This window comes from Oncorhynchus clarkii, chromosome 23, assembly GCF_045791955.1.
Source record: "Oncorhynchus clarkii lewisi isolate Uvic-CL-2024 chromosome 23, UVic_Ocla_1.0, whole genome shotgun sequence".
Lineage (NCBI taxonomy): Eukaryota > Metazoa > Chordata > Actinopteri > Salmoniformes > Salmonidae > Oncorhynchus > Oncorhynchus clarkii.
Window position 1 is genome coordinate 22,614,322 of NC_092169.1, and position 24,996 is coordinate 22,639,317.

The 24,996-nt window shown below is 41.8% G+C and overlaps 1 protein-coding gene across 1 annotated transcript in view; it reads left to right on the forward strand.

The window, feature by feature from the left end:
* The window catches only part of LOC139381654 (voltage-gated delayed rectifier potassium channel KCNH1-like), a 92,787-nt gene that overhangs the window by 52,585 nt on the left and 15,206 nt on the right, over positions 1-24,996 (forward strand). Inside the window, exons 13-14 of the mRNA XM_071125334.1 lie at positions 401-653; positions 6,779-6,975. Coding sequence (XP_070981435.1) covers positions 401-653; positions 6,779-6,975 — 450 coding nt within the window. The remainder of the gene's footprint in view (positions 1-400; positions 654-6,778; positions 6,976-24,996) is intronic.

Sequence of the window (24,996 nt, forward strand, 5' to 3'; positions counted from 1 at the left end):
ATTATAACATTGATTTACTGTTGTATTTTCTATGCTCCTAAGTGCTCCTCTAACTTGTTCTTTTACCCAATGAGCACCATAACTGGATGATGATGATTATTATATTATTATAAATACAACCTGTTTTGGGTTGTTTGCCATGAGGCGACAGTCTTAGAATATTTCAAGATAAAGATGGAAGGGAAAGTCACAAGAGAGAAGAGGATTTAAAGTAATGTATCAACATGCTATCATGGCTGCCAGTCAGAAATGTCTGGTTCACCAAAGGCAATGAGTGTGGAAGGTGGCATAATTTGGTTATTTAACTCAACCCTCTCGCTCTCTCCCGCTCTCTTTCTTTCTTTTTCTCTCTCTCTTTCTCTCCCTCTTTCCCTCGCTCCTTCTCCTCTCCCCCTCCCAGGTATTGCAGATATGCCCTAAGGACATGAGGGCAGATATCTGCGTCCACCTGAACAGGAAAGTCTTCAAAGAACACCCTGCGTTCAGGTTGGCCAGTGACGGGTGCCTGCGTGCCCTGGCCATGGAGTTCCAGACTATCCACTGTGCCCCTGGTGACCTCATCTACCATGCCGGAGAGAGCGTGGACAGCCTCTGTTTCGTGGTCTCAGGATCCCTGGAGGTCATCCAAGATGACGAGGTGGTGGCCATCTTAGGTGAGTACTTGTTCATTGTACAGTATGATGAAGTAGGCTTACATGGTAGCCATTTTGGGTGAGTTGGCTGTCCATTGTACAGTATGAGGTGGTGGCCATTTTGGGCGAGTTGCTGTTGAGCCGGTGCACATTGGTAGAGGCAATGGTAGTGGTCATTTTTGCTTGGATTTCTCAAGTTGGCTTTAGCTCAGGACAGGACTGCTTGCTATTAAAATGAGATTTTTTTGGAGGGGATAACTAGCTTGCAAATCTTTTGACAAGTGGATGGAAACCGCTACTCAAATTGTAATGGGAAAAAGCGATATATTGAGCAGAAATAGCCTCAATATTAGATCTGAGAGACTCAACAGTGCCTCTATTGACACCAGCACTTCCATCTCAAAGCAAAAAGGTCTATGTAGATTAGAAAATTGCTAACTTGGCGATAATAATAAGCTGGAGTTACCTACCAAAAAGCTTGTTTTTGACATTACCGTAACGTTGCTTTGAGGCAAGTGGAAAATGGAGCCCCAGGACCTTTCTCTTTAGAGATAAGGTCGTAACGGGAGGTCACTATCGGACAGACAGAGATTCCTCTGAGAATATCATCAGTGTGTACATATCTACCTCATACCCCTGCACATCAACACGGTACTGGTACCCCGTGTATATAGCCAGGTTATAGTTACTCATTGCGTATTTATTCCTTGTTATTATTTTTCTATTATTCATATTTTTTCCCCTCTCTGCATTGTTGAGAAGGGCCCGTAAGTAAACATTTCACTGTTAGTCTACACCTGTTGTTTACGAAGCATGTGACAAATAACATTTGATTTGATTTCACCCCAACAACAGTCCCTGTTGAGACATTAACAAGGTGTTAATGTGGGAGGGTGAAGGCTACACAGCTAAATGTTGAGTGTCTGTAGATCACACTTTGTTATACAGTATGTCTGAGTAATGCATTCTTTGTCCTTTCTCGCATCCTTGTTTTGGTTGGTCTCGACGGTGTGTGTGTAGTATATGCAGACTGTTGTATGTATCCAACCCTGTTTACATGGCCCTGAAATATCAGAAAATCGTTATTGCTACATAGACAAACATTGACGGTGCTGGGCAAATAGCAAACATTGCCGGGAAAATATACAAACAACATAATTTAAAAAAGTGAACAGTAAAAATGCAACACATGTTCCTCCCTGGGCCTGCTGGGTAAAATAGCTGTGGTTGTTTTCTCTTGCGTTGCTGACCTGTAATTGGTGGGTTGGCTCGTGGGGAGGATTAATATCATGTTATGTTGTTATACTTGTCCTGGCTAATTCATGGCAATGGAACCCTGGGTGATGAACTAGCTATCGCTGTCAGTCACTTTCTCACTAATCTAATGGTAGCTGCTATAGCCTACAGTATCACTGCTGCACCAGCACCGTGGTCCTTCTACTTTCTCTCTGGGGTTTTCACAAACTGCAGGACATGAAAGCATTTGTTTAAGGGTTTCCAAGGTTCAACCAAATCTGAAGCACAGCATTCTAACTGTAGCTGTCTTGCTGTGCCTTTTTTGCCTCTCTGTCACTGCCTTGGTTTGTTTCAGGCTGTAAGACATGAAAGCCTTGTTTTAAAAAAAAATCAATCCAATCTGATTATGCTGACAAACTCATCAAAACTATCCGTTGTATCACAACCAATGTGTCAAACGTGTTTTACAATTTGAGTGTAAATTAGGCCATTGTTTAGTTGATTTACATAGTTAGGAGTGACTACCACTGACCCAAAAACTACCACTATAAGTAAGTTTGTAAACAGCCTTGAGTTGTGCGAGCTGGAAGGGCTCATAGGCTCCAGCTCCTATCTACTGTTTCGGTAGTTTGAGGCAGCTTGATGTACAAGTACACCCTCTGGACAGGATACAAGTCTATCCCAGGGCCTTACCCCCAATCTATCTTCTTATGCTGAGTGTCAAGCAGTGATGCATCGGGTCCCATTTTTACAGTCCTTGGTATGACTCGGATGAGGATCAAACTCCCAACCTTCTAATCTCTGGGAATGAAAACGTGGGCCTACACCCACCCACTTACGTGCTGTAATTCAATGTTGGCTGTGTATTTGATGGGTGTTGGCAGCTTTTCAACAACGTACCGTAATGCTGAGGCAGATGTCAGTTTCAATTAGGAAGAGACTGATATAAACCGCTTGCTTTTCTGGATGTAAACACAGTCTGTGTGTGTGTGTGTGTGTGTGTGTGTGTGTGTGTGTGTGTGTGTGTGTGTGTGTGTGCTGGTGTTAGATGAAAGGTAGGCTCAGCTAAATGACTTTGCCACGAGCAGCAGCGCAGATGAGAGAGATGCAAGACTTTGCTCTGACACAGTGCATGTGCAAAGGTTTGCTTTACGCTGTAAGTGCATGGTAGGTACAGGACCAAAACAGCTGAGAAGTTTAGCCTCGCACTTCAACGCTCTTAGTTGGTGCGGAAATTAACCCACTATGCTGTTTACTTTGTGCACCTACGTTATATCGCTGAGTTTACCATCTAAAGGAGTAGATTAACTGAAATATAGCAGGTTGGTATTCTGTGTTGCGCTGTGGTGTTCTGTTCTATGTTGTGCTGTACTATACTGTGCTGTTCTATGCTGTACTATTCTATACTGTACTGTTCTATGCTGTGCTGTGTTATGTTGTTTTGTCCTGTGCTACATTGTTACTTTGTGCTGTGCTGAGTGCTAGTCAGAGCTTCTCTGGGGAGAGGGGTAGGTAGAATATGAAATTATCCTGACTTTGATGTTTCTCCAGCAAGCTACAAATAACCCCCTCACCGTAGATCCTCAGACTTTGCCATTAGGATTTGTTTTTCCTTGAGCTAAATTTGGTGTCTTTCTACGAAAGTAAATTCAATTCTTTGGTATTTCTTTGCAGTATGGTGATTAGCAAAGTGACTGATGGGAGAGATTTTCTGGTTATGATGTTTAATGTTTGGATTCCTTTTTTTATTTTTATTTGATTGGTGGATTCAAATAAAAATATTAAAAATGTATGTTTGTGTGTGGGGGTTGGTTCTTCTATTCTTGTGCAGACCTAAAATCCCACAAAGTCTGCACAAGAATAGTAAAACAAAGAATATTCTTCCTCGTGGGGACATTTTCCACGTCCCAATGAGGACGAAGGCTATTTTAAGCTTAGGGGTTAGGTTTAGGGTTACAATTAGGGTAAGGGGTTAGTGGTTTGGGTTAGGGTCAAGGTTAGGTGTTACGGTTAACCCTAACCCTAAAATGTAATTGTTTTTCACAAATAAAGGTTATCTGAATACTTGTTTTAAAATGTATTGAAAAGTAATTGAAATACCTGAAACAACATTTGAACCCAGTTCTGGTGTTTGTGTGTGCACATGCATTTGTAAATTAATGCATGTCTTGTGCAATTGCATGAGATCTGTGAGAGTTCTAAGTAGGAAAACAACATTAGGTAATATAACAAAGGTTATCTTATCTTTTGCAGTCAACATTGTCCCATTCACTCTCAATCATTCAACAAAGATATGAAAGTTAATATTATACAGTTGAAGTCAGAAGTTTACATGCAGTGTTTTAGTTTTTCACAATTCCTGACATTAAAAGTTCCCTGTCTTACGTCAGCGAAGTTCACCACTTTATTTTAAGAATGTGAAATGTCAGAATAATAGTAGAGAATGATTCATTTCTGAGTCAGGTTTGTAGGCCTCCTTGCTCGCACCCGCTTTTTCAGTTCTGCCCACAGATTTTCTATAGAGTCAGGGCTTTGTGATGGCCACTCCAATACCTTTACTTTGTTGTCCTTAAGCCATTTTGCCACAACTTTGGAAGTATGCTTGGGGTCATTGTCCATTTGGAAGACCCATTTGCAACCAAGCTTTAACTGATGTCTTGAGATGTTGTTTCAATATATCCACATAATTTTCCTTCCTTACGATGCCATCTATTTTGTGAAGTGCACCAGTCCCTCCTGCAGCAAAGCACCCCCACAACATGATGCTGCCACCCCCGTGCTTCACGTTTGGGATGGTGTTCTTCGGCTTGCAAACCTCCCCCTTTTTCCTCCAAACATAATGATGGTCATTATGGCCAAACAGTTCTATTTTTGTTTCATCAGACCAGAGGACATTTCTCCACAAAGTACGATCTTTGTCCAGATGTGCAGTTGCAAACCGTAGTCTGGCTTTTTTATGGCGGTATTGGAGCAGTGGCTTCTTCCTTGCTGAGCAGCCTTTCAGGTTATGTCGATATAGGACTCGTTTTACTGTGGATATAGATACTTTTGTACCTGTTTCCTCCAGCATCTTCACAAGGTCCTTTGCTGTTGTTCTGGGATTGATTTGCACTTTTCGCACCAAAGTATGTTAATCTCTAGGAGACAGAACACGTCTCCTTCCTGAGCGGTATGACGGCTGCGTGGTCCCATTGTGTTTATACTTGTGTACTATTGTTTGTACAGATGAACGTGGTACCTTCAGGCGTTTGTAAATTGCTCCCAAGGATGAACCAGACTTGTGGAGGTCTACAATTTTGATTTTCCCATGAAGTCAAGCAAAGAGGCACTGAGTTTGAAGGTAGGCCTTGAAATACATCCACAGGCACACCTCCAATTGACTCAAATGATGTCAATTAGCCTATCAGAAGCTTGTAAAGCATGACATCATTTTCTGGAATTTTCCAAGCTGTTTAAAGGCACAGTCAACTTAGTGAATGTAAACTTCTGACCTACTGGAATTGTGATACAGTGAGTTAGTTATACGTGAAATAATCTGTCTGTAAACAATTGTTGGCAAAATTACTTGTCATTCACAAAGTAGATGTCCTAACCGACTTGCCAAAACTATAGTTTGTTAACAAGAAATTTGTGGGGTGGTTGAAAAACAAGTTTTAATGACTCCAACCTAAGTGTATGTAAACTTCCGTCTTCAACTGTAGTTAATTTTAAATTGTCAGTACTTGGACAGCTTTACATTTAGGTATTGTGTCGTGAAATTATGTCTGCGCTTTTTTTATATGCTCATCCATTTAAGTTCAATTTCATAGAATCACAAATCGGATCCTCTCAGAAACCAGACGCAGTGATCAGAATAAATGTACATAGTGTCTCTGTCAGTGGAGGTTGATGCCATTTAAGAGGGAGGACAAAAAATATATACGCACTAAAGTGTTGGTTCCATGTTTCATGAGCTGAAATAAAAGATCCCAGAAATGTTCCATACTCACAAAAAAAACACATTTTGTGCACAAATTTGTTTACATCCCTGTTAGTGAGAAGTTTTCCTTTGCCAAGATAATCCATCCACCTTACAGGTGTGGCATATCAAGAAGCTGATTAAACAGTACGATCATTACACAGGTGCACCTTGTCCTGGGGACAATAAAAAGCCCCTCTAAAATGTGCATTTTTTTCACACAACACAATGCCACAGATGTTGCTTATACTTTCAGTGCTAGATTCATTCTTTGATCCTTTGATTGGGTGGACATGTCAGTTCATGCTGCAAAAGCTCTGATAGGTTGGAGGATGTTATCTGGAAGTTGTCATAATTACTGTGTAAGTCTATGGAAGGGGGTGAGAACCATGCGCCTCCTAGGTTTTGTGTTGAAGTCAATGTACCCAGAGGAGGATGGAAACTAGCTGTCCTCCGGCTACACCATGTAGATCATTGTAAAACAGTGTGTTTTAATCAATTATTTGGTGACGTGAACATATTTTGTATAGTTTCCTCCTCCGAGGAGCCTCCACTGGTCTGGTTATGGTTTGTCATTGTTAATTCTCTCTCATCAACAAATGTTGTGTTTTAGCCAAGAAAGTTATTGGGTTCAAACAGGCTTTTGTTGGTGTGATTGACAGGTCTGACCCAGGGTTTCCTGCGTGCCATGTGACTTTGTTTTTCTGCTGAGTCAAAGTCTAGGCATTAGCTAAGGGCACAAACACAAGTCTTCACATCTCAGGCAAAGTCACACTGGGATAAACTAATCATTGTTAGGTTTCCGTTATAAAGAGGCCATCTTAGCTGCTTTTCTCTCTGCAGGTAGAAATATTTCATATTTAAAATAATAATTCAGAAGTAAGTCTCAGATGGAAAATCTGTTAGATCTTAGAAGTATTATCTTAAATCGGTGCTCTCTCTCTCTTTGCAGGTAAGGGGGATGTGTTTGGGGATGTGTTCTGGAAGGAGGTGACCCTGACCCAGGCTTGTGCCAACGTGCGTGCCCTGACCTACTGTGATCTCCATGTCATCAAACGGGACGCCCTGCAGAAGGTTCTGGAGTTCTACACGGCCTTCTCTAACCACTTTTCACGGAACCTGCTGCTCACTTACAACCTGCGGAAGAGGGTCAGTGTAATTTTTTGGAGCACCCAATTTTCTTTTAGCCTCGTAGAACCAGCCTGATATTTATTTTCACCAGTCTGTTTTGTCTAAGTGATAAGGCTGGTTCACAAGACCACCCTTCTTCCTCTTGCCCTTTTATCTTGTCTCCTCTGCTTATCTTTCATGTCTAAATCTTTCTCTTACACTCTTATCCCTTTATTCTGTTCTCCCTTCTCATCTTCCGCCCAGAGCAACTTTGGGCAGGAATTAAATCAGATCAGTGGTAACCCGCTGTGTTACCATCATTACTACTTCTGCTAGTGGCACAATGTCAAAAATAATTGTAAATCATTAAAACTGCCATATTGGTTGATTTAGAATGGAATGACATACACAAATACATTTAAATAAAAAATATATTTTAGAAAAGTTTTTTTCCAAAATGCCATGACCAAATGCCACCACAATTCAAAAATGACCCAGCTGCAACCAAACATGTAACATGTTTCATTTAATCAAGGACAAGTTTGTAAGCTACAGCCACAATGCAAACACGTAATACTGAAATGCATGCAGGTGTTGTACATATAATGTATAATATATACGCATAATGTACTGAAATAACAGGATAAAGGTTTCTTTTTAAATATATTTTTTACAAAGGCTTTGAGCAAGTCAATGTAAACATACCCATAGGAAAGGCTGTACACAGACTATCAAGTATTAATAACAATAGTTATGATTAATTTAAGCAATAATACAGGATAGGCCACGTGTTATGACATTTTATCATTGCTGTGATGTGGTCATAGACATGAGGTGAAGCCAAGTGGCATTGTAACGATGTGCGCTGAGAGTCGGGAAGCAAATTCAGGGAGTGAGAGTGTTTTAATAAATAAATTAAACATAATACAAAAACACTCACTCCCTGAGCTTGCTTCCCGACTCTCAGCGTACATTGTTACAGAATGACGCCTCACCAAAGGGAAGCATCAGGGAGTTTTTTGTTGTTTTGTTTTGGAGGCTATGTCGGGTCCGGGTGTCATAATCGGAGCTACCTGGGAGGGCTCGACGGGCTCCCCATGCCTCGGCGGGCTCGACGGGCTCCCCATGCCTCGGCGGGCTCGACGGGCTCCCCATGCCTCGGCGGGCTCGACGGGCTCCCCATGCCTCGGCGGGCTCGACGGGCTCCCCAGGCCTCGGCCGGTTCATCAGCCGGTTCATCAGGTTTCTGAGCCTAAGCGGAGGCGACCGGTCCGCTCCTGATCCCCGGGATCGTCCCTGTGGTTGGCATCCTGCGGATGGAGCCGAACGCGCAAGGGAGGGGGTACTGTCACGTATGCTCTCTCTCCGGCGCTCTAGGTCGCCATGCTCCCGCGCCTCAGCTGGATCGACAGGTTCCCGCGCCTTAGCAGAGGTGTCCGCTCCTGATCCCCGGGATCGTCATTTTGGTCGGCGTCGGGGAAGGAGTACTGTCATGTGTGCTCCCTCTCCGGCCTCTAGGTCACAAGGGTGCTCGTTATGGCGCACACCTGTCACCATTGGTACGTGCATCAGCGCATTATGACACTCACCTGGACTCCATCACCTCCTTGATTACCTGTCCTATATATGTCACTCCCTTTGGGTCCTTCCCCAGGCGTCATTGTTTCTGTTTCCTGTTTGTGCGTTGCTCCCATCTCCCCCCGATTGCGAACCAACTACACAGCTAACACAACCACTTCAGACGACAGCTGGCAAGTCAGCAAACTAGCTGAATTTCGTTTGACCTGTTTTTTTTTTTGAGATTTCTTTGTAAAAATGATGCTGATTCATGATTTCAACTGGCTGAGAAAAGCTGCATGTCTCGCCCCGACATGTTCATTACTATGGGACACATGGAGATCGAATTTCAATATTGCAACAATGTTGCAAATGTCGGAGATAATGTGTAGATGCTTTTTACAGAATGGCTGGGCAGGGGATCTGTAAAAGTAGTATTAGTAGTGCGAAGCGGTCGTCTGAAGCAGATGTAAACAATGGCACTTTTATGAATGTACTGGACATGTGTATGTTGTCTAGTATATCATGGGCAGGATAGGATCTAACAATGGGAATTCCAAATCATTGTTTAAATAGCGATTTTTTTTTTCTTTCTTCTCCCATATGCTCAAAATACATTACATTGTGTGCCATCTACTACCTCACCACATCAGTTGGGTCAACAACTGTAACGGCGTTCGTCTGTTGAAAGAGGAGCGGACCAAAATGCAGCGTGGTGGTTACTCATGTTCTTTAATGAAGAAGAACAAACGAACAAATACAAAACAACAAACGTAACGCGAAAACCTATACAGCCTATCTTGTGACAACAAACACAGAGACAGGAACAATCACCCACAAACACACAGTGAAACCCAGGCTACCTAAATATGGTTCCCAATCAGAGACAACGAGAATCACCTGACTCTGATTGAGAACCGCCTCAGGCATAGACTATGCTAGACACCCCACAAAACCCTAAGACAAAAACGCACCACAAAAACCCATGTCACACCCTGGCCTGACCAAATAAATGAAGACAAACATAATATACTACGACCAAGGCGTGACAACAACACATACACTACCGGTCAATAGTTTTAGAACACCTACTCAGTCAAGGGTTTTTCTTTATTTGTAATATTTTTAACTTTTTAGAATAATAGTGAAGACATCAAAACTACGAAATAAAACATGGAATCATGTAGTAACCAAAAAAGTTTTAAACAATTCAAAATATATTTTATATTTGAGATTCTTCAAATAGCCAACCTTTGCATTTGATGACAGCTTTGCACACTCTTGGCATTCTCTCACCCAGCTTCGCCTGGAATGATTTTTCAACATTCTTGAAGAAGCTGAGCACTTGTTGGCTGCTTTTCCTTCACGCTGCGGTCCGACTCATCCCAAACCATCTCAATTTGGTTGAGCGATTGTGGAGGATAGGTCTCCTTCTTGGTCAAATAGCCCTTGCACAGCCTGGAGGTGTGTTGGGTTATTGTTCTGTTGAAAAACAAATGATAGTCCCACTAAGCCCAAACCAGATGGGATGCGTAACGCTGCAGAACGCTGTGGTAGCCATGCTGGTTAAGTGTGCCTTGAATTCTAAATAAATCAGAGACAGTGTCACCAGCAAAGCATCCCCACACCATAACACCTCCTCCATACTTTACGGTGGGAAATACACATGCAGAGATCATCCATTCACCCACACCGCGTCTCACAAAGACATGGTGGTTCGAACCAAAAAACACAACGTTTGAGATAATGCGAGTGTAGTGAAGTGCTTCTGGTTTGTACAGTGCAGTAATATCTAACAAGTAATCTAACAGTTCCCCAACAACTACCTAATACACACACATCTAAAAGGGGTGAATGAGAATATGTACATATAAGTATATGGATGAGCGATGGCCGAGCGGCATAGGCAAGGTGCAATAGATGGTATAAAATGCAGTATATACATATTATATGAGTAATGTAAGATATGTAAACATTATAAAGGTGGCATTATTTAAAGTGATTAGTGATCCATTTGTTAAAGTGGACAGTGATTGGGTCTCCATATAGGCAGCAGCCTTTCTGAGTTAGTGATTGCTGTTTAGCAGTCTGATGGCCTTGAAATAGAAGCTGTTCTTCAGTCTCTGTACTGACCTCGCCTTCTGGATTGTAGTGGTGTGAACAGGCAGTGGCTCGGGTGGTTGTTGTCTTTGATCTTTTTTGTCTTCCTGTGACATCGGGTGCTGTAGGTGTCATGCATGGCAGGTAGTTTATGATGCGTTGTGCAGACCGCACTACCCTCTGGAGAGCCTTGCGGTTGCTCCTTGCGGAGCAGTTGCAGTACCAGGCTGTGATACAGCCCAGCCCGACAGGATGCTCTCGATTGTGGATCTGTAAAAGTTAGTCTTCAGCCTCCTGAGGTTGAAGAGGCGCTGTTGCGCCTTCACCACACTGTCTGTGTGGGTGGACCATTTCAGTTTGTCGTTGATGTGTACGCCGAGGAACTTAAAAAAACGTTCCACTTCCTCCACTACTGTCCATTCGGTGTGGATAGGGGGAGGGGTGCGCTTCCTGAAGTCCACGACCATCTCCTTTGTTTTGTTGACGTTGAGTGAGAGGTTGTTTTCCTGACACCACACTCTGAGTGCCCTCACCTCGTCGTCGTTGGTAATCAACGTAGTAGTGTCGTCAGCAAACTTGATGATGGAGTTGGAGGCGTGTATGGCAACGCAGCCATGGTTGAACAGGGAGTACAGGAGGGGGCTGTGCACGCACCCCTGGCGTGCCCCAGTGTTGAGGGTCAGCGAGGTGGAGATGTTGTTTCCTACCTTTACCACCTGGGGGCGGCCCATCAAAGTCCAAGACCCAATTGCACAGGGCGGGGTTGAGCTTGATGATGAGCTTGGAGGGTACTATGGTGTTAAATGCTGAGCTTTAGTCAACGAACAGCATTCTTACATAGGTATTCCTCTTGTCCAGATGGGTTAGGGCAGTGTGATGGTGATTGCATCATCTGTGGACCTGTTAGGACGGAATGCAAACTGAAGTGGGTATTGGGTGCCCTGTAAGGTGGAGGTGATATGATGCTTGAATAGTCTCTCAAAGTACTTCATGATGACAGAAGTGAGTGCTACGGGGCTGTAGTCATTTAGTTCAGTTATCTCTTCCTTCTTAGGTACAGGAACAGTGGTGGCCATCTTGAAGCATGTGGGGACAGCAGACTGGGATAGGGAGTGATTGAATATGTCCGTAAACACACCAGTCAGCTGGTCTGCGCATGCAATCAGCCTCAGAGAATAAAATCATAGCGCTTGATGGTTTTTGCAATGTTCTGTATTGACTGACCTTCATGTCTTAAAGTAATGATGGACTGTTGTTTCTCTTTGCTTATTTGAACTGTTCTTGCCATAAATTGAACTTGGTATTTTACCAAATAGGGCTGTCTTCTGTATACCCACCCCACCCCCAAGCATTAAGAAGGAAAGAAATTCCACAAATTAACAAGGCACACCTGTTCATTGAAATGCATTCCAGGTGACTACCTTTTGAAGCTTGTTGAGAGAATGCCAAGAGTGTGTAAAGCTGTCATCAAGGCAAAGGGTAGCTATTTGAAGAATTTCAAATATAAAATATATTTGGATTTGTTTAGACTTTTTTTGGTTACTACATGATTCCATGTGTTATTACATAGTTTTTCATTATTATTCTACAATGTAGAAAATAGTAAAAATAAAGAAAAAACAATGAATGAGTAGGTGTTATAAAGCTTTTGGCTGGTAGTGTACATCAGCTGGCCAGCTATCAGTGTAAATCAATGCTGAGATGACTTTGTGTGTGTGTGTGTGTAACAAGCCTTGATTCTGCAGTAAATGTCCCCAACATGTGAGTCAATACAGATAAGAGAACTGTACACCGACCAGGGGATGATACAGCTATCTACGGTGCATGTGGGACCATTCGTCCTCTGAGGGCTAGGAGATAATACATCTGTCCTCACGCTCCATAACTATAACATGAAACCAGAGAAAACACCCATGGGGGCTCTATTTTCCCTGTGACATGGCCCCTTGAGAATTCCCACCAATGTGAATGTGTCATGTGGGGAGGGGGGGCAGGCAATGCAAGTAGTTTGTGAAGCCATTTCATTAGCTGTTCAGGAGACTTATGGGTTGGAGGTAGAAGCTGTTTAGAAGCCTCTTGGACCTAGACTTGGCGCTCTGGTACCGCTTGCTGTGTTGTAGCGGAGAGAACAGTATGACTAGTGTGACTGGAGTCTTTGGGGCCTTCCTCTGACACCGCCTGGTACAGAGGTCCTGGATGGTAGGAAGCTTGGCCCCAGTGATGTACTGGGCCGTACGCACTACCCTCTGTAGTGCCATGTGGTCGGAGGACGAGCAGTTGCCATTCCAGGCAGTGAATCAACCCTTCTGGATGCTCTCGATAGTGCAGCTGTAAAACCTTTTGAGGATCTGCGGACCCATGCCAAATCTTTTCAGTCTCCTGAGTAGAGGTCGACCGATTATGATTTTTCAACGCTGATACCAATTATTGGAGGACCAAATAAGCCGATTAATCGGCCGATTTAAAAAAAAGTTTTTATTTGTAATAATGACAATTACAACAATACTGAATGAACACTTATTTTAACTTAATATAATACATCAATACAATCAATTTAGCCTCAAATAAATAATTAAACATGTTCAATTTGGTTTAAATAATGCAAAAACAAAGTGTTGGAGAAGAAAGTAAGTGCAATATGTAAGAAGCTAATGTTTACGTTCCTTGCTCAGAACATGAGAACATATGAAAGCTGGTGGTTCCTTTTAACATTAGTCTTCAATATTCCCAGGTAAGAAGTTTTAGGTTGTAGTTATTATAAGAATTATAGGACTATTTTCCTCTATACCATTTGTATTTCATTAACCTTTGACTATTGGATGTTCTTATAGGCACTTTATTATTGCCAGTGTAACAGTATAGCTTCCATCCCTCTCCTCGCTCCTCTCTGGGCTTGAACCAGCAACACAATGACAACAGCCACCATCGAAGCAGCATTACCCATGCAGAGCAAGGGGAACAACTACTAGAAGGCTCAGAGCGAGTGACGTTTGAAACGATATTAGCGCGCGCTAACTAGCTAGCCATTCCACTTCGGTTACACCAGCCTCATCTCGGGAGTTGATAGGCTTCAAGTCATAAACAGCGCAATGCTTGACGCACAAAAGTGTTGTTTGAATGAATGTTTACGCGCCTGCTACTGCCTACCATCGCTCAGTCAGATACTTAGATGCTTGTATGCTCAGTCAAATTATATGCAATGCAGGACATGCTAGATAATATCTAGTAATATCATCAACCATGTGTAGTTAACTAGTGATTATGATTGATTGTTTTATATAAGACAAGTTTAATGCTAGCTAGCAACTTACCTTGGCTTACTGCATTTGCGTAACAGGCAGTCAGTCTCCTTGTGGAGTGCAACGAGAGAGAGGCAGGTCGTTATTGCGTTGGACTAGTTTACTGTAAAGTTGCAAGATTGGATCCCCCGAGCTGACAAGGTGAAAATCTGTGGTTCTGCTCCTGAACGAGGCAGTTAACCCACCGTTCCTAGGCCGTCATTGAAAATAAGAATGTGTTCTTAACTGACTTGCCTAGTTAAATAAAAAAGGTATAACAAAAAAAAATTAGAAATAAAAATCGGCAAATCGGCGCCCAAAAATACAGATTTCCGATTGTTATGAAAACTTGAAATCGGCATTAAGTAATCGGCCATTCCGATTAATCGGTCGACCTCTACTCCTGAGGGGGAATAGGTTTTGTTGTGCTCTCTTCACGACAGTCTTGGTGTGCTTGGACCATGTTAGTTTGTTGGTGATGTGGACGCCAAGGAACTTGAAGCTCTCAACATGTTACACTACAGCAACGTTGATGAGAATGGAGGTGTGCTCGGTCTTCCTTTTCCTGTAGGCCACAATCATCTCCTTTGTCTTGATCACGTTGAGGGAGAGGTTGTTGTCCTTGCACCACATGGTCAGGTGTCTGACCTTCTCCCTATAGGCTGTCTCATTGTTGTCTGTGATCAGGCCTACCACTGTTGTCATCGGCAAACTTAATGATGATGTTGGAGTCGTGCCTGGCCGTGGATTCATGAGTGAACAGAGAGTACAGGAGGGGACTGAGCACGCAGTCCAACATCATCGGATGTGGCGGATGTGTTGTTACCTACCTTTTACCACCTGGGGGCGGCCCGTCAGGAAGTCCAGGATCCAGTTGCAGAGGGAGGTGTTTAGTCCCAGGGTCCTTAGCTTTGTGATGAGCTTTGAGGGCACTATGGTGTTGAAGCCTGGGCTGTAGTCATCTGTGGATCTGTTGGTGCAGTATTCAAATTGGAGTGGGTCTAGGGTTTTTGGGATAATGGTGTTGGTGAGCCATGACCAGCCTTTCAAAAACTTCATGGCTACAGATGTGAGTGCTACGGGTCGGTAGTCATTTAGGCAGGTTACCTTATTGTTCTTGGGCACAGGGATTATGGTGGTCTACTTGAAACATGTTGGTATTACAGACTCAGACAGGGAGAGGTTGAAAATGTCAGTGAAGACACTTGTCAGTTGGTCAGCGCATGCTCGAAGTACATGTCCTGGTAATCTGTCTGGCCCTGCGGCCTTGTGAATGTTGACCTGTTTATTAATAATAACATACAGCTGGCGGGTTATACACTATCGGCAGGATAGATCAGCAGCCTATGGTAAGACACGGGGCGGGGGCCTATGCATGTATGTCAACAACAGCTGGTGCACAATATCTAAGGAAGTCTCGAGGTTTTGCTCACCTGAGGTAGAGTATTTCATGATAAGCTGTTGACCACACTATCTACCTAGTGAGATTTCATATGTATTTTTTGTAGATGTCTACATACCACCACAGGCCGATGCTGGCACTAAAACTGCACTCAATGAGCTGTATACCGCCATAAGCAAACAGGAAAACGCTCATCCAGAGGTGGCGCTCCTTGTGGCCGGGGACATTAATGCAGGGAAACTTAAATCAGTTTTACCTTATTTCTATCAGCATGTTAAACGTGCAACCAGAGGGAGAAAAACAACTCTAGACCACCTTTACTCCACACACAGAGACCCGTACAAAGCTCTCTCTCGCCCTCCATTTGGCAAATCTAACCATAATTGTATCCTCCTGATTCCTGCTTACAAGAAAAATTAAAGCAGGAAGCAACAGTGACTCGGTCAATAAAAAAGTGGTCAGATGAAGCAGATGCTAAACTCCAGGACTGTTTTGCTAGCACAGACTAGAATATGTTCCACGATTCTTACGATGGCATTGAGGATCAGGAACACATCAGTCACTGGCTTTATCAATAAGTGCATCGAGGACGTTGTCCTCACAGTGACTGTAAGTACATACCCCAACCAGAAGCCATGGATTAAGGCAACATTTGCACTGAGCTAAAGGGTAGAGCTGTCACATTCAAGGAGTGGGACTCTAACCCGGAAGCTTATAAGAATGTGCCCTCCAACGAGCCATCATACAGGCAAAGTGTCAATACAAGACTAAGATTGAATCGTACTACACCGGCGCCGACACTTGTCGGATGTGGAAAGGCGGGCAAACTATTACAGACTACAAAGGGAAACACAGCCAAGAACTACCCAGTGACACGAGCCTACCAGATGAGCGAAATAACTTCTATTCTCGCTTCGATGCAAGTAACACTGAAACATGCATGAGAGCATCAGCTGTTCCGGACGACTGTGTGATCACGCTCTCCGCAGCCGATGTGAGTAAGACCTTTAAAACCTGTTGAGGCTAGGGGGCAGCATTTTCACTTTTGGATGAAAGGCATGCCCAGAGTAAACGGCCTCCTACTCTTTTCCAGATGGGAATATATGCATATTATTATTACTGGTGGATAGAAAACACTCTGACGTTTCTAAAACTGTTTGAATTATGTCTGTGAGTATAACAGTATAACAGACAAAAACCTGAGAAGAAATCCAAACAGGAAGTGAGAACTCAATTTAGAAAACAGTGCCATTTGAAGTCCAGCTTAGATATGGATGTTTATGCACTTCCTAGGGCTTCCACAAGATGTCACCGTCTTTAGATTCTGGTTGTATGATTTTACTATAAAGGAGGGGCTCATAATAGCTCTTTGAGTGGGTGGTTGCGCGCGGTCACGAGAGAGTGTTCTTGCGTTCCAATGGGTTTCTTCAGACAATGAAATTCTCCGGTTGGAACCTTATTGCTGATTAATGTTTAAAACATCCTAAATATGGATTGCATACATCATTTGACTTGTTTCTACGATCTGTAATGTAACTTTTTGAGTTTTTGTCTGGAGGAATTGCTCATGCTTTTTGAGGATTGAATACTGGGCTGAACAAGCTAACAACAAGTGGCTAAATGGTGGGCTTTATGGAACTTTATGGAACACATCAGTAATTTATTGTCGAACTGGGATTCCTGGAACTGCCTTCTGATGAAGATATTCAAAGGTAAGTTAATTTTTATAGTGTTTTTTGTAGCTTCTGTTGACGCCAAAATGGCGGCTATTTCTTTGGGTTCTGAGTGCCGTTCTCAGATTATTATTTTTCCGTAAAGTTTTTTTAAAAATCTGACACAGCGGTTGCATAGAGGATACGTTTATCTTTAATTCTGTGAATAATACTGCACGTAACGCTGCAATGTAAACTGAGTTTAAAAAAAAAATATATATATATATATATATATATATATATATATATATGTATATGCACATTATCGAACAAAACACACAATACATGTATAACATGATGTCCTATGAGTGTAATCTGATGGAGATAATCAAAGGTTAGTGATTAATTTTTATCTATATTTATGCTTTTGTGACTGTGAAAAATGGCTGTGTGTGTCTTTGAATTTGGGGTCATCTAACATAAATATATGTTGTGTTTTCGCTGTAAAACTTTTTAAAAATCGGACAAGATGGGTATATTAACAAGATGTTTATATTTCATTTGCTGTATTGGACTTGTTAATGTGTGAAAGTTAAATATTTCTAAAGATTTTTTTTTTCAGCTGAAGTGGAGGGGGTGTTCCCTTTAGGGAACTTCTTGTGCCCCCCTAGCCCCACCAGGTTAACCTCTTACTTCTACCCCCTCCTTTTTCGAACATTCTGTTAAAAATCGCGCAACTTTTCAGCGTCCTGCTACTCATGCCAGGAATATAGTATATGCATATGATTAGTATGTGTGGATAGAAAACACTCTGAAGTTTATAAAACTGGTTAAATCACGGCTGTGACTATAACAGATCGTGTGTTTCATTGAAAAACGCAAGAAAAACTGCTCTCTGAAAGCTAAAAATAATTTCCATAAGTCACTTCCACGAGTTGTTAAAAGAGAACAGAATTTAATATCGACCTGCCTGCAATTCATACAAATTCCACACGATGTCGCCATTGTCGTCATTTTCAATTGAATTAATTGTTGGAAAATCCATCTATCTGGCATCCATTTTCCCAGTCTTCACCCGGATGTTGTTGAAGAAGACATTAGCAGCCATTCATTTGCAAGCGAAGACCTATTGAAAATACATCGCCCTGTAATCATTTTGATAGATTATAAAAGTTTACTAATACCTAAAGTTGGATTACAAAAGGATTTCGAAGTGTTTTGTGAAAGTTTATCGTCGACTTTTTTAATTTAAAAAAATTACGCAGCGTTTAAAAACGATGTTTTTTTCTGAATGACACAGCTTCCATACAAAGCTATTTTGGGTATATATGGACCGATTTAAACGAAAAAAAAGACCCAATAGTGATGTTTATGGGGCATATAGGAGTGCCAAGAAAGAAGCTTGTCAAAGGTAATGAATGTTTTATATTTTATTTCTGCGTTTTGGGTAGCGCCGGCTACCGCAAAATCTGTTGTTTACGTGTCGTGCTGGCATTTTGGGGGGTGCATGCTATCAGATAATAGCTTCTCATGCTTTCGCCGAAAAGCATTTTAAAAATCTGACTTGCTGGCTAGGTTCACAACGAGTGTAGCTTTAATTCAATACCCTGCTTGTGAATTTTGATCAAAGATTGAGTTGTAACGAGTACATTTAGCATTTAGCGTAGCGCATTTGCATTTCCAGGGGCATACTTGAGACGTCTGCGTCTCAAGTATGGTCAAGAAGTTAATGTCGTCATTCAGCCACGACTCGGTGAAACATAAGATATACATGCTTTCAGTTCATCCCATTTATTTTCCAGCGATTGAATGTTAGCTAGCAGGACGGATGGCAATGGCAGAATAGCCACTCATAACCCGATTCTCACAAGGCACCCTGATCTCTTTGCGCAAAATCTTTGTTTCCTTCTCTAGCAAATGACAGGGACGAGGGCCTGTTCAGGTGTTTGTAGTATATCCTTCCCGTTCGACTCATTAAAGAAAAACCCTATAGTCCAATTCGAGGTGAGTAATGGTAGTTCTGATGTCCAGAAGCTCTTTTCGGTCATAAGAGACGGTAACAGCATCATTATGTACAAAACAAGTTACGAACAACGTGGAAAAAACAAGCAAACTAGCATGGTTGATTAAGAGCCGATAAGACGGCGCCGGAGGGGTTACAATGCTGATACAATGCTGCCGTTTTTCATCACAATATCAAATATTTTCTGGGTAACATTTAAGTACCTTACTGTGATTGTTTTAAATTAAAATTGTCAAGAAATAAACAAAAAGGCTTCTTATAACAAAAATAACTCAAGCAAAAATGTTGCTAGGACCGTCTGGGAGTGGTCTGAGTGGGGAGGGGGAAACTAGCTGTTATTGGCAGAGAGGTTTGGAACTCTCTTTGTTATTGGTCTATTAAGTAACTTACCAGGCCAAAATTCAATCTCACAAAAACAGGTAGAAATTTCAGGTAGCCTTTTCAAACAGCTCTTACACTAAAAAGGCATTATCATAATTTTCACAATTTCACAGTATTATTCCAACCTTATATTGTGGAAATATGTATAAAACACAGGAAAATCACATTTTGACTGCACTAGGCCTTTAGGGGTAGGTGTCATGCCTTTAAGGAGTGTGTGTGCACGCATGCACGCCAGCAAGCGCGATTGGAAAGAGGTTAGAAAAGGTTGTGGCATGCTTCACCTGGTTCTCTCTCAGGAGCCAATCAGGAAGCAGATTGAGTGGAATGTCCTGTTGATTGGGCACGTCATGCACCACGGACTGTGATGCATGCCCTATCCAGCGCCAGGAGAGCTGAATCAAGTGCTTCCTTTGACTTTGAACATACCTACTTACAAACACCATTACCCAACGCAAATCCCTAAATACCACTTAGGGCGTGATTCAATCTAAATTGCAGAAGTATAAATACAGCGAAAACAACACAAAAGATACCTATTGTAAAATATATATAGTATGTATAATCTGGAAGTAGAAGCCTAATGTCAATGGTATGCGTACTGGGAGCGGAGTCAGGTGCAGGGAGTTGTGAACAGGCACATACTGGGTGAATTGAAAAAAGTTCATTTGTGGAATTTTTTTCCTCAATACGTATTGTGACAAAGTAGGGGTGGTATACAGAAGATAGCCTATTTGGTAAAAGACCAAGTCGCATATTATGGTAAGAACAGCTCAAATAAGCAAAGTGAAACAACAGTCCATCATTACTTTAAGACATGAAGGTCAGTCAATACGGAACATTTCAAGAACTTAAAATGTTTCTTCAAGTACAGTCGCAAAAACCATCAAGCGCTGAAACTACCTCTCATGAGGAGCGCCACAGGAAAGGAAGACCCAGAGGTACCTCTGCTGCAGAGGAGAAGTTCATTAGAGTTACCAGCCTCAGAAAATGCAGCCCAAATAAATGTTTCACAGAGTTCAAGTAACAGACACATCAACATCAACTGAGGAGACTGTGTGAATCAGGTATTCATGGTCGAATTGCTGCAAAGAAACCACCACAAAAGGATACCAATAATAAGAAGAGACTTGCTTGGGCCAAGAAACATGAGCAATGGACATTAGACCGGTGGAAATCTGTCCTTTTGGCCTGATGAGTCCAAATTTGAGATTTTTGGTTCCAATCGCCATGTCTTTGTGAGCATGGAGGAGGAGGGGTGATATTGTGGGGGTGCTTTGCTGGTGACACTGTCGGTGACTTATTTAGAATTCAAGGCACACTTAGCCAGCATGGCCACCACAGCATTCTGCAGTGATACGCCATCCCATCTGGTTTGTGCTTAGTGGGACTATCATTTGTTTTTCAACAGGACAATGACCCAACACACCTCCAGGCTTTTTAAGGGCTATTTGACCAAGAAGGAGAGTGATGCAGTGCTGCATCAGATGACCTGGCTTCCACAATCACCTGACCTCAACCCAATTGAGATGGTTTGGGATGAGTTGGACCCCAGAGTGAAGGAAAAGCAGCCAACATGTGCTCAGCATATGTGGGAACTGTTGGAAAAGCATTCCAGGTGAAGCTGGTTGAGAGAATGCCAATTTTGTGCAAAGCAAAGGGTGGCTACTTTGAAGAATCTAAAATATATTTGTTTCCTAAATTATTCCATATGTGTTATTTAATAGTTTTGATGTCTTCACTATTATTCTACAATGTAGAAAATAGTAAAAATAAAGAAAAACCCATGAATGAGTAGGTTTGTCCAATCTTTTGACTGGTACTATATACATTTACAAAACAATATATGGGGGATTGGAAATGATGCAGGCAATTACATTGATGGAAGCTACAATCTGCAATATTAAAGCTGAACTACATGTGCCAAGTTTACACAATAGTAGACTTCTGATCTCCAGAAGTATAGTTAAACGTGTCCACACACACACAATAGTAAAATAACAAAGTTTTGACCAACTGAGGATATTTTGTAGTCCCCACAAGGTCAAATGCTATTTCTATGGGGTTTGGGTTAAGGTTAGAATCAGTGTTAGGTTTAGGGGCTAGGGTTAGTTTCAGGGTTAAGGTTAGGTTTTTGGGTTTGGGTTTGGGTTAGGGGTTCGAGAAAATAGGATTTTGAATGGGACTGAATTGTGTGTCCCCACAAGGTTAGTTATACAAGACTGGGTGTGTGGGGGCTTATAACTCCTATCCTGACAGCTAAGCTGCATGCAAATTTGGCATTTCAATATATTGTTATCCGGGATAGTAGACTTTTGGGAATGTATGTGATCTGCAAATCCTTCAAAACAAAGCAGAAAACTGGATGATTTAAGAGGAGGAAATTTGCATCAGTAGGCTTAGTCTGATGTTTTTGGAATTGAATTATAATGTGGACCATTAAGGCAGCTAGCTTTAGTTTGGTTCCTTGGTGGTGCTCTTTGCTGCACAACTCAACAGTCTTGGTATAAATTCAAAAGCCACTACAGAAAATGGATAGCATGGCCTATAAATTAGTCAGATCAAAAACATTTAAAAAGTATTTAAAGTAATTTAAAGATAGTCATTTGTAAATGTAATGATTTGAGTGCAGACAGGCATTTAGTAGATCAGTTGTCTCCATAGAAGTAAAACAATTGTTTTGTTCTATCTCTATGGTTGTCTTTATTTCAATATATGAATAAATCTCCCTATTATTTTAATTTTTTTGTTTAACCTTTATTTAACCAGGTAAGACCCATTTGACATTAAAAACCTATTTTGCCAGGGTGACCTGGCAAGAAGTCAAAACAGGGAAATAGCACAATAAAAATATATAACAGTGTCACAAGTTACAGACCCATTTGAAGATTAAAAACAACTGCAGCTATCAAAAACAGTGTTGTCGATCAGTCTTAAAAACAGGCAAGGACACTAACTCACCTAACTTTAATATCTTTTGCGCTTGATTCAGGATGAAGGAATAGACAAAGAGAGCAGAGACTGTGAACGAAGACTGTGTTGACTGATCTGGTCAGTAAAGAACAGAGTTAGAGGGAGTTGCCCTATCAATGTTTATACACAAAAGTTTACCAGTGCTCTAGCCTCCTGGTGTAGACTGCGGTCCATTGCACCATGGCATACAAATCACAGTGATGGGTTAGTGATCTAGCATTTGTGATAAATCTTAAAGCACCGTGATACTGTGTCCAGAGTTTAAATTACTTGCTGAGGTCTGCATATAGACAATATCACCATAATCCAGCACCGATAAAAAGTACCTTGAACAAGATCCTTTCTGACTGACATAGGCATGCTTTTCAAAGACAATATGACACCAATTGCAAATAAACTTGGAGGTACACAGCACACTCCCCGCCTTTCATCATGAGGCGCCCGGCCATTACCGAGAACAAAAAACAGGTTTTTAACATGGTCGTTAGCAATTCAGTTTTCAGAGTATTTCTGCGCCGACCTAGCTCAAATTCTAAATGTTTCAGTGGACGCATGTCTCGACCTTTGCCTCTCCCGAGCCAGTTGGGGAGTTGCAGCGATGAGACAAGATCGTAAATAGCAATTGGATATCACGAAATTGGGGAGAAAAATGGGGTAAAATTCTAATAAAATAGTGACCATTGAACTTAACAATTTTAGGATTGAGAGCACAAACAAATAAGCGCAAATAAGATAGCGAAATACTTGACTGCTATTGCCAGTTAGCTAGCCAACTAACATTCGCCAGTAACGTTAGCTAGCTAGCTACAAGCCAACAAGGCTGTAACATTAGCTTTATGGACAGATCGTGCACCAGCACAACACAATGTTGACAATATATCCCAGATTCTTCCACAAAACACAGCTAGCTAGCTAATTAAAGTTAACACAAGTTTGGGAAACTTCCACACTGCTAATGTATAATAAATGCAATGGGCATTGCTCAACGTTAGCTAATGTTACTCCATACATTAGTCAATCATGCTTGCTTGGCAATGTATCAAGCTAACGTTACAGCCCTTACTTTATGCATTGATTCAGTATGTTCCCTCTGTCAATGCAATTTTCTTCTTGTCATTTTAATACACATTTGTGCTGAATGATTAACACAGGGGGAAGTTACTTTTCAATGTAAACCTGAAGTCGCCATCCAAGTAAAATGTAGCCATCGGCTGCGGGTGCACCCAGGTTAAATAACACTAACATTACATGCTTGCGTGACCTTTGCACAGTCAAACGATAACGCCATGCTTGCTAACTTGGTTAGCTATGATACTGTTTTTTTTAACCCAGCAATAGAAATAGACGTTCAATCAGTACTGAGTGAATGACCACAAAAACATAGTGCAACAAAAACTTCCTGTCATCACCAGACTGTCCATTTAAATAGTCTCGAGATAATGTGTACATGACGGGGTTCGTAGCGTAGCGGTTAATGTAACTGATCATTTTCTTTCATATATAGTTTTGACACCCCCACTCCCAATCGTGACACACACACTGGCATGCACACGCATGCATGGTGTGTGCTTATTTGTAATTATTTGGTGGCTCTTGAAAAAGCGTTGTTGAGTGGCAATAAGGAGTGTGGTGTGTGTACTACTGCATGCTTCTTGCTACTATGGAGGAGAGAACAGTAGAGACTGGGGAGACCAAATCTCAATGAATATGTTGTTGCCCACATCCGCCAGATGTACCCAACCCCTACGCTACATCCTAGGGACACACTGCTTAAAGGCAGGGTGGCGGATTGTGTTCCCTGAAATGTATACACAAGCTGATTGACGGAGCGCCCTAGCCCCCTCTATGTACTTGTTTATCTTCTGGTCCCACTGGAACATCCAGCTCCTCCGCTGTGCGATATCAGAGAAAACCACTGTTGTCCCAGGAAACATTTGGATGACCACCTTTAAATCCTCGCATCTGACGCACCAGTGCCGCTCCTTGGCGTATCCCAAGTTGTATTCACCGAGGTGGATGACTAGGATGTCAGGGGGAGAAGTAGCACAGGCCCTCTGCTGGTTTAGAACACCAAGCAGTTTGTGCCACTAAATGCCTTGTTCTCCGAGCCACCAAATGTGATCAACAATAATGTATGTAAATAGTTCATGGGTAGGCTACATGTTGATAATTTGTGTATTTTCCAGGAGGTTGCTCAATTGTCTTGTTAAAAGAGATCAGGGTAATTTGTTCCAGTTTACTCCATATTGGCTTAAATAGGTTTCTGGATTTTCACTTCCCTGTGGAAAATCAGCTGATTATAAAAAAATAAATACTAAAAACTACATTATTTCTGTTGTCATTATTGAGTAGTTTTACTTTATTTGTATTGCTGTGTTAGGCTGTATTAAAGTTGGCACAGTTGGTGTAATTGGTGAGTCAAAAACCCTATTGCGGCTGAAATAGGCATAATTTAACATGAATCTTTAAGCAAAAGGGAAGCCACTTATATCAGGGAATAATCAAAAACCATAGAAAATAAAAACTAAAAACAACATTTTATGTGGGATATAGGCATTGGTCTGAAGCCAGAAAGAAAGGAAATTCACAGGAGCAGCACCACTGCCTACTCCACCCATGCTCTAGCAAGTTTTTCCAGCACACAGCTTTGACCTACTAAAGTAGCTATGTTGGTGTATTGTACTTAAAATGTGT